Below are 15,070 nucleotides of genomic sequence, written 5' to 3'. Positions count from 1 at the left end.
GGAAGTAAAGTGACACAACGTAGCAAAATAGTGTGGAATAATATCAGATTATTCATATGACATTTAGATTATAATAATTGTCGAGTGAATGTCACAGGGAAACGTTATTGAGCAAGTTATTTTCGCCGTCCAAATAGAGTGCCTCTTAACAGAAATGACTGAACTGTGCACATTGCGTTTCATGTGAGGAAATATTGAAGGAAATAGTTTTTTGTGTGATAAAGGAGAAGTAGCCTAGGCTATGCAGCCCGATCTCCCCTTCACCTCGCGCCGGTCAGCTGTTGTTTGTTTACATGGCTGTGTGGCATCAAGTCAACCCTTGGCATCAAACATTGGTCTGGGTGAGTGGCTCTGGGCCAATGCTTTAGTGCGCCTTTGATGAAGGCCTATGTGAAAAATAGTATCTTAATTTGCACGTTGTTTCATGTTTGTAGGCTATATCACTTTTCATTAATTTATGCTCTAAATGACTCTCCAATCCGAGACCAGACCCTGGCTGGACCTGACATATTCAGATACCATCTGGACTTGCTCCCCTCACAGACATCTTGAAGAGAGGAGGGAATGCTGCTGATGCTGCTGTGGCTGTGGCTGCCGCCCTGGCCGTGACAGAACCCTGCAGCAGTGGGATCGGTGGGGACAGCTTCTGTCTGTTCTATGACACAAGCACAGGCCAGGTGCGCGGCCTGAACGGCAGGTGAGGGAATGGCACTGCACTGCCAAGCACCAGTAGCTCATGTTTTGTCATATTTCATTGTGTCGTTTTTAACCACAAACTTTACAACAAGATAAAAACATGTGGTAGGCTAACAGTCAGCATTTTCATCAAAGGGTTATTGTATCATGAATGGTTAGGCTGGTAATATGATCTAATATATTCTCAATGTTTTTGTTGGAAAATAGCCAGTGATCTGTATCGTACAGTGAGACTCATGTTCACAATGGCAGTTTCATGAAATCGGTATTATGAATACTATGCAGCATAAATGGAGACCGATTCTGACCTTTAAAAGCAGTAGATAAATTCCTTAGCATGTTTTATGTGTTATGACTAACCTTCCTTGATTTACACCCCCCGTTGGTTTTGTAAACAAACATAAAAAATACTCCAACAATCAGTTACTCAGTGAATAATGCCTTTCCCTCTGTTTCTTTATGAGTGTGTTATTACCAAGTAATGTGTCTTCGGTTGTAGTGTGTGTGTGTGTGGGCAGTTCCAGTTGACTCTGGAATAACCAGTGTTATTCATCTTGGCGTTGTGTTTTTTCGAGCCACTATTGTGTTAGACTTTCTATTTAACCCTAGTGTGTTGCACTGACTGAATATACTGGATTGTTTTCTTACTGACTGGGGTGGCAGCCTTGAACTTATTTGACCATCCAGTTCTGGATCAGTGACCTTGAGCTAATCACTGGCCCATTTGGGTGTGTTGGTAGCCAGTGTGGCTTGACTGCCTTAGGAATTTTAGGTCTCAGTCATACTAAATTATTTGTGTGTTACTTACTAGACCAACACATTTTGCTTCTGTTGATCCCTGTTTGACTGTGTGCGTGTGTTTGTGTGTGTGTCTTGTTCCAGTGGCCGGGCTCCCAGAGCACAGACAGTGGATCTCCTGGAGAGGTATGGCTACAGTGAGTCTAACCCTATCCCATCCTTCCACGCCCTGAACGCCACCGTGCCGGGGTCCGCGGCCTGCTGGTGTGACACCGTCCGCCTGTTTGGCAGTCAGAAGGTAAAGTATGATGTATGGTTATTTTATTATAGCTCCAGATGGACAATAATGTTTCATTCTTTAGTATGTTATAGAATTTCTACTCTATTCTATTTCTATTCTATTCTAATGCTTCTAATGCAGTGAGACCCCTCATGTTGTGAAGCAGTGCATTCATAGTGCACATCCATCTTAAAAAAGACATTAGATCTAAAACATCAACAAACGGCTCATTTCTATCCACTTGTTGTTTTTTTGTAGCTTATCCATGGCAACAACTGAACGAATCTGCACTCTGAGTGCGTCCGTCCTTCAGTAAGCATTAAAAACATGCCCCCCAGTCCCACACACTGTCTGTCCTCTTGTTATTTTTAGATCTAATTTGTTCGTTCTTGACCTGTATTTGACCTGGGTCCAGCAGTTCCTCCCTAGCAGGCACGTCTACTATGTTTCCATGGCTTCCTCAGAGGAGCTGTTGCTTTGTTTTGATCTGTATAGTACAGTGTGTTATATTGAGACTTCATACTCATACTTCATACTTTCTCTCCATGGCAACCTGTTGCTGGCTGTTAGGGCAGCTGTATTTATACCTGTAGCTGGAAACAGAATGATATGTAAACATTGATAAACATATTCGCCTCAATTCGTCTGGGCATGGATTCTACAAGGTGTCAAAAGCGTTCCACTGGGATGCTGGCCCATGTGGACTCCAATGCTTTTCACAGTTGTGCCAAGTTGGCTGGATGTCCTTTGGGTGGTGGACCCTTCTTGACATAAACCAGTGTGCCAGGCACCTACTACCATATCTGTTCAAATGCACTTTAATATTTTGTCTTGCCCATTCACCCTCTTAATGGCACACATACACAATACCATGTCTCAATTGTCTCAAAGCTTAAAAATCCTTCTTTAACCCGTCTCCTCCCCTTCATCTACACTGAATGAAGTGGATATAATAAGTGACCTCCATAAGGGATCATAGCTTTCACCTTCATTCACCTGGTCAGTCTATGTCATGGAGTGAGCAGGTGTCTTTAATGTTTTTTAAACTTAGGGTGGGTTGCACCAACATGGATTAACTCTTAAACTGGGTTAAATAAAGGTTTATCTATTAATCTTGAGGCACCAAATTTTAAACCTAGTTTTAAATTAATCCTAGATACATTAAATCCTTCTTCTAATCCAAGTTTAGTTTTCACTTTAATTTTAAGCCTGTTGCTCGATTAATAAAAAAAATAATATACATTTAGATTGGAGATTAAAGAATCATAAAACACGGGACGAGATGTTAAAAACTGTCCATTGTGCCAATAGATGGTATGCACTCACATGAGATTTGCCGTGATGTTGACAGAGTGGCATGGGAGGTTTATTTCTTAGACTGGGTTAAGATGTCAATTTTGGGACACATCCTCAGTAGTGTGCCTTCGAATCAGTGGGTGTTTCGGCCTTTACTTACTAAACACCCTCATCAAAGGTGGCCAGCTAAAGGGTGATCAAGCCTTAGCTTGTGTCCCATGCCCAATTAAGATTTCCCACTGGACTATGCAAGGCAGGGGCGTCCTCTTCCCTGAGCCAGCCCTACAGCTGACCGCATACCTCATATGCCCTCCTCAAGTTGGAGGGATCTGAATTGGGTTCTCAGGTGGGGGTGGGGGGGTCATGAAATTATAGCCCAGCAAGGGTCCTTCCGTTTGATCCAGATCCACTGGCTGCCTCTTTCAGCTGCTTGAGAAACTGCTCTGACGGTCTGCCGCAGAGCCTGTCCATGGATTCCAAGTTCTTTCAGCAACCTGATGGTGGAAGAAGCCACGAATCCTCTGCATCCCACTTCAACTGGCCAGACTTTTGCATTCCAGCCACGCTGAGTTGCGTCTGCTGCCAACTCTGTGTAACGCAGTTTCTTACGCTCGTAGGCCTCTTCAACAGAGTTTTCCCACGGGACTGTGAGCTCTATGATGTACACAGCCTTTCGTGAGGGGACCAGAGTACCATGTCTGGCCTAAGGTTGGTAGAAGCAATCTCAGGTGGAAAAATGAGTTGCTGGCCAATATCGACAAGCATCTTCCAGTCCCGGGCCATGCCTAGGTGTCCAGTTTCTGGCTTTGTAGGAGGATGCTTGGGCCTTTTCTGTCCCTCCCGGATGAATGTTGTTGTTTTGACGGGATTGCTTGTTTTTGGAGGTAATGAATTGGTTGCACTCCTCTTGGTCTCAAGTGCTGCAGCCAGGCTCTTGAGGACCTGATTGTGCCTCCAGGTGTAGCGGCCTTGTGAGAGGCTGGTCTTGCAACCTGTCATTATATGCCTGAGAGTCGCTGGAGCTGGGCAGAGGGGGCAGGTCGGGTCCTCGCCATACCATTGATGTAGGTTTTTTGGTGATGGAAGCACATCATATACAGCTCTTATGATGAAGCTGATGTTGCTTGCCTCCATTTGCCAAAGCTCACTCCAGTTGATCTTTCTCCTCTCCAGGCCTTCCCACCGCGTCCATTGCCCTTGTTTAGCAAGAGAGACAGCCTTTGCACTTCTTGCAGTCTCCTCCTGTCTGCGCACCTCCTCGACCACCAGCTTCCTGCGTTCAGATGTTGTTGCCTTATGGAACGTTGGTTTGCTTGCTGCCAGGCCGAAGCCTCCTCTTCCATGCTGGATATTCCCCACAATGTCTTGGTGTCTCAGGGCTGATGTTGCTTGCTGCACAGCCTTGGATGATGTCCATTTCCGTCCAGTTTGTAGGGGAGGTGCAGCCTTGCTAATGGTCTGGTCTTTGGAGTCCTTCAATGTCATCTGAAGTCTTACTTTAGAGCACTTGTACTCCTCCGTTAGACTTGTAAGTGGTAGTTCAAGGACCCCTTTGCCATAGAGGCCGATGTTACTCAGGCATCGTGGGACACCCAGCCATTTCTTCACGTATGAGGTAATGGTTCGCTCCATCTTCTCCACTGTTGTTATTGGGACCTCATAGACGGTGAGTGGCCACATTACCCGAGGGAGAAGTCCAAACTGTAGGCACCAAAGCTTGAGCTTCCCAGGCAGTAGGGTCTTGRTGATGTTCTCAAGWCCGTCGGCGATGTCCTGTCTTACTTGCTGCACTTGATCTTTATCRCGGAGGCTTTCGTTGTACCATCTACCCAGGCTCTTGACGGGTTMCTCAGACACCGTTGGTATCGGGTCATCTCCAATGCAGAACCTCACATCTTTAAGCTGTCCCTTGACTATGGAGATGCTTCGAGATTTGCTTGGCTTGATTTTCATCCGGGCCCACTTGATGTTATCCTGCAGTTTTGCAAGTAGCCGCCTGGTGCATGCTGCAGTGGTGGTCAGTGTAGTCATGTCATCCATGTATGCTCGGATAGGTGGGAGACGGAGCCCTTCCTTAGTTCTCTCACCGCCGACCACCCATCTCGATGCCCTGATGATGACTTCCATGGCCATAGTGAAGGCCAGAGGTGAAATTGTACAGCCTGCCATTATGCCCACTTCCAAGAGCTGCCATGTTGTTGTGAAGTCAGGTGTTGTAAAACACAATTGCAGGTCTTGGAAATAGGCCTTTACCAGTGTAGTGATGGGTTCTGGTACGTGGAAAAAGTTGAAGGATTCCCAGAGGAGTTCATGGGGAACTGAGCCAAAGGCATTGGCCAGGTCGAGGAAGATGACATAGAGGTCTCTCTTGTCTTTCTTAGCTGTTTGGATCTGGTGCCAAATCATACTAGTATGTTCCAGGCAACCAGAGAAACCAGGAATGCCTGCTTTCTGTACAGATGTATCAATGTACTTGTTCCTTTCCAGGTAAGTGGACAGCCTCTGTGCTATTATACTGAAAAAGATCTCTCGACGTTGAGAAGGGAGATTGGTCGGAATTGACTGAGTCTGTCGCATCCTTCTCTTTTCGGGATTAGCACACCACCAGCCCTTCGCCATGCCTTTGTATTATTTCCTTCTGCACACTATCCTCATGAGCCTCCAAAGAAAGCGTAGAACATCCGGGGCGTTCTTGTAGAGCTTATATGGTACTCCATTGGCCCAGGAGCCGAGGCCGCTCTTGCTCGTCGGACAACGTTCTCTACTTCCTTCCATTTTGGAGGGTCAGTGTCCAGATTGAATTCTGGTGGTTGAATAGGTGGGATGTCATGTGGGATGATTATCTGCTCATGCCTTTTCGTGTCCTGGTGGACCTTTTCCAGATGTTCTTCCAGTTCTGGCTTTGGAGTTTTTAGGATTCCGCACTTTTCCTTGCGAAGAGGTCTTTGACAAACTAAAGTTTTTTTTATAGAACCGTGTTCTTGAGTGTTCCTTCTTCCTACGAAGTTTCCTTAAGTTTTCCGCTCTTCGCAAGGTTGCCAGCGACATTTGATGTCTGCTTGGAGTAGCATGAGACCTTCTCTCTCTGCATCAGAGGCCTTCTTCCACTGCTTTCTCAGCTGTCTTCTCTCTCTGACAAGTATCTCGATCTCTTGCTGCCTCCTAGATTGGCTGGCGCGGGTGGTGTCTTGCCACTTTCTCCTTTCGTTTACTCCAAAGCGCTCTTCTCCGTAGTGGTAGATAATGTCTCCCATCCTTTCAAGCTTTTTCTCTGCTGTTCCTACCTGTTGTTCCAAGATTTTGTCAGGTCGTTGTTGATTGTTTCCCACTCTCTCTTTTCAACAGCTTTGGGCCACTTCACACTCGGTCTGTGCCCTTTGACCTTTTCCTCTTTTAGAGGTCTCTTGTGGTTGGGTGAGTTCATCCACCGGCATTTCTGTGCTTGTGTTATCCTCCTCCGTTACAGGGTGCTGATGCTCTGCGAACTTTGGTTTGCGTCCCGTCGCTGTGCCTCATTCGACTGATTTGACTGGCTGCTTCGTAAGAAGTACTGGTCAATGCGAGGTCCCTGTCTCTGCTCTACCAAGCACCTTTTCCTCCCTTGATGGATCCTTAAACCCCTTGCCGATGTTACTCTCTCCCAACCACAGCTGCACACCTGAAGTGTGTGTCCTGCTGCTGTTATGGTTGTCTCATGTGCTGTGTTCCTACTCGTAGTCGTTTCCATTCCTGGGTCCGTAGCCGTGTGATCAGTCGTTGAGCCATCTTGCGCCCCAGCTCTCGCAGGCTCTAGGGTATGTTCCTTTGTTGACTTTCAGTAGCACTTAGCGGGTGTCTCCAACATACTGAAGCAGCGTCGGAGACTGCCAACATGGGTAGCTAGCCCATTACAGCCCCATTGGGGTCTATTCCCTCCGGTCAGCTGTCTTTCCAAGCTGTCACACAGACTTTCCTATGTTGTCAGCTGTCCTTTCACAGCAGTCACTGGACAAGTCCAGATAATCAGAATCATAAAACACGGGACGAGATGTTAAAAACTGTCCATTGTGCCAATAGATGGTATGCACTCACATGAGATTTGCCGTGATGTTGACAGAGTGGCATGGGAGGTTTATTTCTTAGACTGGGTTAAGATGTCAATTTTGGGACACATCCTCAGTAGTGTGCCAGTAATGCTAAACTGCCACTTGAGGTGGTTTACCTGAGAAAATGGCATATCTACTGTGGAGACCAAAACGAGTTCCTCAGAGAATAGTTAGACAGGCTGAATTTTTATGATAATTAACTCATCATTAGCAGGCTAGTTACGTGCCCATTTTGTACAACAATTGAATTGGGGCTTATGATATGCCCAGCCTTGGTACGAATGATGATGTTATGCAATATGCTGTAATGGGCCTGATAACGGTAACATTGTAGAACACCATCCCAACCCGTGAAGCACGGGGGTGGCAGCATCATGTTGTGGAGGTGCTTTGCCTCAGAAGGGACTGGTGCACTTCACAAAATAGATGGCATCATGAGGCAGGAAAATTATGTGGATATATTGAAGCAACATCTCAAGACATCAGTCAGGAAGTTAAAGCTTGGTCGCAAATGGGTCTTCCAAATGGACAATGACCCCAAGTATACTTCCAAAGTTGTGGCAAAATGGCTTAAGGACAACAAAGTCAAGGTTTTGGAGTGACCATCAGAAAGCCCTGACCTCAATCCTATAGATAATTTGTGGGCAGAACTGAAAAAGCGTGTGCGAGCAAGGAGGCCTACAAACCTACATCTTAGTGTATGTAAACTTCTGACCCACTGGAATTGTGATACAGTGAATTATAAGTGAAATAATCTGTCTGTAAACAATTATTGTAAAAATTACCTGTGTCATGCACAAAGTAGATGTCCTAACCAATTTGCCAAAACTATAGTTTGTTAACAAGACATTTGTGGAGTGGTTGAAAAACGAGTTTTAATGACTCCAACCTAAGTGTATGTAAACTTCCGACTTCAACTGTACGCTTCCATTAATTTGTTCAACTGGTACCAGCGGACCTTCAGACGAGTCTTGTGAGGCCTGTGGGCGTCCTAGAGGAAAAACAACCGACATGTACGTGTTCTTGAGATTCTCACCTTTCCACAGAGGGGTCATAGTGTGTAGCCCAAACTGTTCAGATGCTACAGAAAGAAGTTGGCAGATCGGCTGTACCGAATTCAGATGAGTCCCAGGACGCTGGTGGGGATCGTAGAGTAAAACGGAGAACACCATCGTGTTCGTGAAAGTCTCATCTTTCCATAGATGGGTCATACTAGTTTGTAGGCCAAACCGGGCGCTACAGACGATTTTGTGAGAAGACCGATTCTTGGGATGTCTCATGGTCTGACAAACACCCCTTTAGCTCTGTCACGTTTCACAGCAGATGTGGAAGTGTTACATAGGCGGATGCGGTGGATTGAGACTGCAAAAAAACAGATAGATCTATCTTAAACCGACATATTTTTATGGTGATGTTTTTATTTTGCTAATTAGATTCCCGTGGGGCGTGAACATCGACCTTAGGTTTTTTTAAACCTAACCCTAGCCTCAACCACAGTGCTAACCTTATGCCTAACCCTAACCTTAAATTACGACCAAAAAGCTAAAGAAATTATCATGAATTTCTACGATATAGACCATTTATACTTTGTGGCTGTGGTAACTAGTGGAAACCTTAACTCCTTAACTGTGTGTTTCCTGTTCCTGTGTGTCTACAAGCTCTCTCTCCAGGATGTCCTGAGGCCCGCCTCCGACCTCGCACTGTGTGGGTTCCCCGTTGCCCAGGTGACCGCGCACCACTGGGCCAAGTGGGTCCGTACCATGAGGGCTGCAGGGAGGGAGCTGGGAAGAGACTTCCTGATTAAGAACGATGCACCCAAACATGGACAGGTGTTCTCCAACCCTCATCTGGCCCAAACCTTCCAGGTAACCCTGTCCTTGACTGAGAGGAGAATCAGTGATGCTCAACATTTCTCAGAGAGGAGTGTCTGTGTGTGCATTTCTCACTACCGGGGCAGGCTCAACTCTACTGTGTATAGTATTGATCTCTGATGTCATGCCTGACAGGTTTGTTCCTTTCACCCGTGAGTCCCTGAGTCACTAGTCTGGTTTTACTTGAGTATGAGGGTAGACTCCGCCCCAAAATCTGTATACGCGAAAATAAGTGTTAAGCAGACCAAGTGAGGAGTTTTTGTATGGGGGGCAATGAAAGCGTGTCGAGGCTTATTTGATCTAATAGAAGTTTCATAATGCTTAAGACTTAGTTGTTACGAATGTACTGATATAAGTGTAATGCACGTGACATTCCGGCAACTTTGAGACAAACAACTTTATATCGGAGTTGTGCCTGTTGTTCAGAGGTGTATCTGCCCTCTCATTGGCTAGAATGTTCCCAACAGATCTCGCCTTCTCCCGCCTGCCTATCGCCTTTGAGGACAGGTATTTCTGTTGTTAGAGGGGCCAGTCAACCATCTTTCCTATATAATACATCTTTGATAAAACCAATAGCTCGTCTACTCATGATGATGTATTGCCTGTTTGTTTTTTGCTTTTGAAGCACTTGAAATGTACTTCTGTTATGAAAAGCGCTATAGAAGTTGAATACATTAATATTAGTATTTATTACTGAGTGATGCCATGGATAACATAGATACCATCAGGCCATCATCCATTCATAATCACATTCAGTTGATTATTCTTTTCTGTTCATTGATTCTTTTCAGTTCATATCATGACCCACAACTCCTTCCACGGGAATGGCGTGTGTTCAATGTCAAACTGTTTGTGGTGACACATTCCCTGTTGGCGTGGCAACACATCACCTCTTAGACTGTTATCAGTCCTGTACACAAAGGAGCCCCTAGCCCAAGTGGGCTGACATGTCACGTGTACACAGAAACTCCTTTCTGACTCATATTGCGCTCACTGGAATATCAGATGAGTAGTTTTGTTATCGTGTCACTCCCAAATATGCATGTAAATATTTCCCAGTCATTGATTGATTAACTGATTGATTGATTGACATCTCTGATCAGGAGCTGGGCCAGCACGGTAAAGTAGGGTTCTATGAAGGCAGAGTGGCGAAGTCGATTGTTGATGTCATCATTCGGAACGGAGGAGTGATGAGTCTGGAGGATCTACGTGACCATGACAGTGAGGAGATCAGACCCATCCACACTGACTACAGGGTAGGTTCAAGGACACACAACACACCACAACCAACTAGACCGGAATTTGATACTGTAGGGATGGATCACAGTGACACAATGTTCATGTTGCTATCAATCCCTTACTGTGGTCTCTCTCTCTCTCTCTCTCTCTGTGTCTCTCTTTCTCTCCCTCTGTCTCTCTCAGGGTGTGAGGCTATGGGAGGTCCCTCCTAACGGTCAAGGCATGGCAGCACTCATGGCCCTCAATATACTGGAGAACTTCCCCATCAAAGGTAGCTACATCTTAACCTCAGTCTCCCCAACGAAGAACAACCCCAGCTACGTATTAATTGTGGGGAAGAGCATAGATATATAAACTCCACTGAGACAGTGAGTACATTTACATGAACACTAATAATTTGATCTTAAACCGATTATGGTAGCAGGCAGAGTATGGCATTAGTCATATAAACACCTTACTCTGCTTATCTTAATTGAAGTAAGCATACGCCAATTAAAACCCCTGGATTTTCTGGGCAATCTTTCGAGTTATGAGGACATGTGAACACCTTAATCGGCGTTCCAGCGGGGTGTATTTGATCTGCGCATGTGTTAGCACCAGCCGTGCGAGCCTCCCTGTTTAGCGCGAGTGAAGTGAGTTCAGAACAACTGAAAGTATGCCTCTTAGAAGTAGTTTTCACATACAAACTTTATATGTCCGAATAAAATAGGCTTCCCAAAAAATGACATGGTAGAAAGTTTATTTTGATTGGCAATTTTCTGCATTTATCAAAGTCCTATCATGTCACCTGATTTCAGATGTGTCCATGGAAGCAGGATTATTAGGGAAATCGTTACTCTTGCAAAGCATGCAAACGTTTTAATCTAACTATTATATTCATCTGACTTAACAACTCAATCGGAGTTCCAGCGGTGTATTTGATTTGCGCATTGTAACTGTACTTTGTGTGTTTAATTATAACTTACGGCAACATTTTTCAATCGTTGCTTTGATATGAATCAAACGGAAATGATCATATAAGGCTTAGCCACCTGTTATTCACAGTGAGGATATTTTGTTGACCCGTCTTGACTTTCCACAAAGACCCTCCGACCCTGGGTCTGCTCCAGAATCGGAGTTGACAAACACTGGCCTGTTCAATGCAACCCACTGACTGATTCTCTTTGTGTGTATCTGCGCTCCGCAGAGATGGGTCATAACAGTGCACGTTACCTCCATGTGTTGGCTGAGGCCCTGAAGCTGAGCCTGGCTGATACAGTCCATTACTGTGCTGACCCGGATCATGTTAAAGTCCCTCTGGAGAGTCTACTGTCTAAAGACTACAGCCTGCAGCTCTCACACACCATACAAATGGACAGGTAAGACCACAAAGGTGTGTGTGTGTGTGTGCGTGCGTGCGCTTGTTATGAGTGAGCAAGTGAGAGAGAAATAATTAGAGGGAGAGAGTTAGTAAGTGCAAGAGAGAGAGAGAGAGAGAGAATGTCTCGACCCATGACAGGATCAGGGCTTTGAGTGAATGCCACCTTTTTGGTTTTCAAGGACCAGAGAGAAAGGTTCTCACGTTGCTGGGTCGTTCTTGAATTGCGGTGGCATTTGGGCATGGCATTTAGGAAAAAATGTACTCTATTTTTATTTGTTTAAATGTATTTGGGTACATCTTCCCATTCGAAATCAACTAATATGGCAGCTTAATGACTTTAAATACTTTTTGCCATTAGGATAACATTGTGCCACCAGTAGGAGTAGTAACACCAATGATGGTAATGAAATGAGACATTTCAGGTTATTGAATATTTTCTTAAATGGAGGCCACAGATGCTCAAATCTAAGGTCATTATCCCTTTAAAAATAATTTACTGCAGTGATATGATTATTAATTTTGCTCACAATGTTATTTCCCTTCATTTAAATTGAGTAACACTGGACTCAGACACCAAATGATTAATGGAATCCTCAAAATTATGACATACTAAAATGGTGTGATTAGCTAATAATTGTATGTAACAACAGTGACATAAAACTGAGGGACAGACATTATACTAGTAAAAACAATAGGTATTTTAATAGATTATTGATCTATACAATATATTGTTATAGTGTTTTAGTTACTCAGCTCCGTGTTCTTGGATTTATCTCCAGACCAACTTGAAACTCCAGGATCTTGTTTCCTTGGAGGAGTTTGGTTGACTCACATGTTACTGAGGAATGTGATTGTCAAATCAAATCAAAGATTATTTGTGACGTGCGCCGACTACAGCAGGTGTAGACCTTACAGTGAAATGCTTACTTACAGGCTCTAACCAATAGTGCAAAAAAGGTATTAGGTGAACAATAGGTAGGTAAAGAAATAAAAAAACAATAAAAAGACAGGCTCGATACAGTAGCGAGGCTATAAAAGTAGCGAGGCTACATACAGACACCGGTTAGTCAGGCTGATTGAGGTAGAATGTATAGTTAAAGTGACTATGCATATATGATAAACAGAGAGTAGCAGCAGCGTAAAAAGAGGGGTTGGAGAGGGGGGGGTTGGGGGGAGGCACACAATGCAAATAGTCCAGGTAGCCATTTGATTACCTGTTCAGGAGTCTTATGGCTTGGGGGTAAAAACTGTTGAGAAGCCTTTTTGTCCTAGACTTGGCACTCCGGTACCGCTTGCCATGCGGTAGTAGAGAGAACAGTCTATGACTGGGGTGGCTGGGGTCTTTGACAATTTTTAGGGCCTTCCTCTGACATCGCTTGGTGTAGAGGTCCTGGATGGCAGGCAGCTTAGCCCCAGTAAAGTACTGGGCCGTACGCACTACCGTGTAACCACGCCACCCCAGGATCTCCACATCTGGCTTCTTCACCTGCGGGATCGTCTGAGACTAGTCACCCAGACAGCTGATGAAACTGAGGAGTATTTCTGTCTGTAATAAAGCCCTTTTGTGGGGAAAAACTCATTGTGATTTGCTGGGCTTGGCTCCCCAGTGGGTGGGCCTATACTCTCCCAGGCCCACCCGTTGCTGCGCCCCAGTCATGTGCAATCCATAGATTAGGGCCTCATTTATTTATTTAAATTTACTGAGTTCCTTATATTAACTGCAATCCTGTAAAATCTTTATATTTTTGTTCAGTATTTATGATTTCTTTAGTAAGAAGAATATAATTGAACTTAGAAAGGATATGTTTCTAATTTTAGAGCAAGTGGCTATGCTGAGGGTAAAAGTGATCATTTGAAACAGGCCCTATAGCCTACGCTAGATTTAAAGTTATTTGGCAAACCTTAGAATGTCTTAGAAATCAAAACGTATATGGGCTGCATGAGAACGTTCCTTACCTCAGGCTGCAGATGATGTTCTCTCATCAAGGGATCATATTTTTACCCATCAGACTATTCTCAATTTAGTCTTGTCTTTACTAATATGTCAAATTAGTTTCGATTTAGAATGACCCATTATCAAATGGGCAGGGGAACATCGATAGTAATATGTTTTCACAACAAAACATGTTTCAATAAACAGTTGACAGCCTCTCTCTGTGTGCTTGAGAAAGGAATGAAGGAGAGAGAGGAGGATATGGAAATGCACTATGGTGAGATATTCTGTAGTTAAAGTTAATGTCAGCCTATTAATTATGAAAATATTGAAAATATCCTATTACTAGGCTATTCAAATACATATTCACTATACTTGTAGGCTAACTCTGAATTAGTTTAATTTTGGAGTATAGGCAAGACCAATTATGTACCAAAGACAGCTTAAATAAATGATTTATTTTTATTTTTTCTGCCATGCATAATATGCGGTAGGCTATGTATTGTATAATGGCACAATCATGATTTTAATTCAAGTTTATGTGACCGACAGGCTCAAATTGGTCTTATGTCGCAAGATTCTTTATCCATAAAATAAAGTGGGCGGAGAACAAACCCCTCTTCACATTGTATAAGATAGAATTTAAATATTATTTTGAAATGATCAGTAAGTCTAAAAAGAAAAAGCAATACCATAAAACTTTTTGACAACTTAAAAATGTATCTTGATATGTAATACCACCCGTCTGTTAAGTTTATGTAGTCTTGTTTGTACGTGAATGTTTTTGAATTTGTTTTGTTGTTAATAATAATAAAATAAAAAAATAACAATCAAGCAGACAAGCTAACTTGCTAGCTACTTCCAAACACAATGAGAGAACAGCTCACTGAACATTACTCGCCCTTGCAGAGCTAGTTAGACTGTTATGTTATCCACAGCGTTGGTGACTACAACTGTGCTGTCAGTTTGTAAATTCAGAGCGTTTCGCTCTCCAAGCGTTCAGAGCGCACACTGGACGCTCTGGCCGATGAGTAGTGTTGATCCAAACATGTTTACCTCAGAACGGTAGTCAAGCACCCAAGCTAACTGGCTAACATTGGCTAGCTTGCTAGCTACTTCCAGACACGTAATGAGAGAACACCCCACTCTGATAATTTTACTCGCCCTAGCAGAGCTGATTAGGCTGTTTTCATTTCAGAGCGCTGGGGAGTGTAACTGTGCTGCTGGTAACAAATTAATTGCACTTTTTTCCCAACGTTTACCGACACCGGTCATATTCAAATGGTGTTGAGCGTTCGTAAATTCATGTGTTATTCTGCGCTCTGGCACACTCAGACAAGAGTGCTCTGAAATCGGAGTAGATGGTTACGAACGCACCCGAAATGGTTACTTGCATAGTGGGGTCTTTTGTTAAGACCGTTAGATTAATTGACCAATCTAAAAAACTTGTAGCTGCCCTGTTGCGAATTGAGTGAGTGACATAACAATAGAAAAACTGCAGATGCACAACCAAATTTTGAAATTGCACGTCGTGTATTCTGCTATTCTAATTTACCACAGTAAATTGAGACT

At 43.9% G+C, this 15,070-nt stretch overlaps 1 protein-coding gene across 1 annotated transcript in view; it reads left to right on the top strand.

Moving 5' to 3' along the window:
- LOC111971432 (glutathione hydrolase-like YwrD proenzyme) overlaps window positions 1-15,070 on the top strand; it is a 31,654-nt gene continuing 16,584 nt past the window's right edge. The window contains exons 1-7 of the mRNA XM_023998206.2: window positions 1-341; window positions 544-697; window positions 1,579-1,732; window positions 8,754-8,960; window positions 10,070-10,222; window positions 10,389-10,476; window positions 11,392-11,563. Of these exons, the coding sequence (XP_023853974.1) occupies window positions 242-341; window positions 544-697; window positions 1,579-1,732; window positions 8,754-8,960; window positions 10,070-10,222; window positions 10,389-10,476; window positions 11,392-11,563 (1,028 nt within the window). The 5' untranslated portion in view covers window positions 1-241. The remainder of the gene's footprint in view (window positions 342-543; window positions 698-1,578; window positions 1,733-8,753; window positions 8,961-10,069; window positions 10,223-10,388; window positions 10,477-11,391; window positions 11,564-15,070) is intronic.

The sequence above is a fragment of the Salvelinus sp. IW2-2015 genome, linkage group LG13 (genome assembly GCF_002910315.2).
Source record: "Salvelinus sp. IW2-2015 linkage group LG13, ASM291031v2, whole genome shotgun sequence".
Taxonomy (NCBI): Eukaryota; Metazoa; Chordata; class Actinopteri; order Salmoniformes; family Salmonidae; genus Salvelinus; species Salvelinus sp. IW2-2015.
This window is presented reverse-complemented; position numbering and strand designations above follow the sequence as displayed.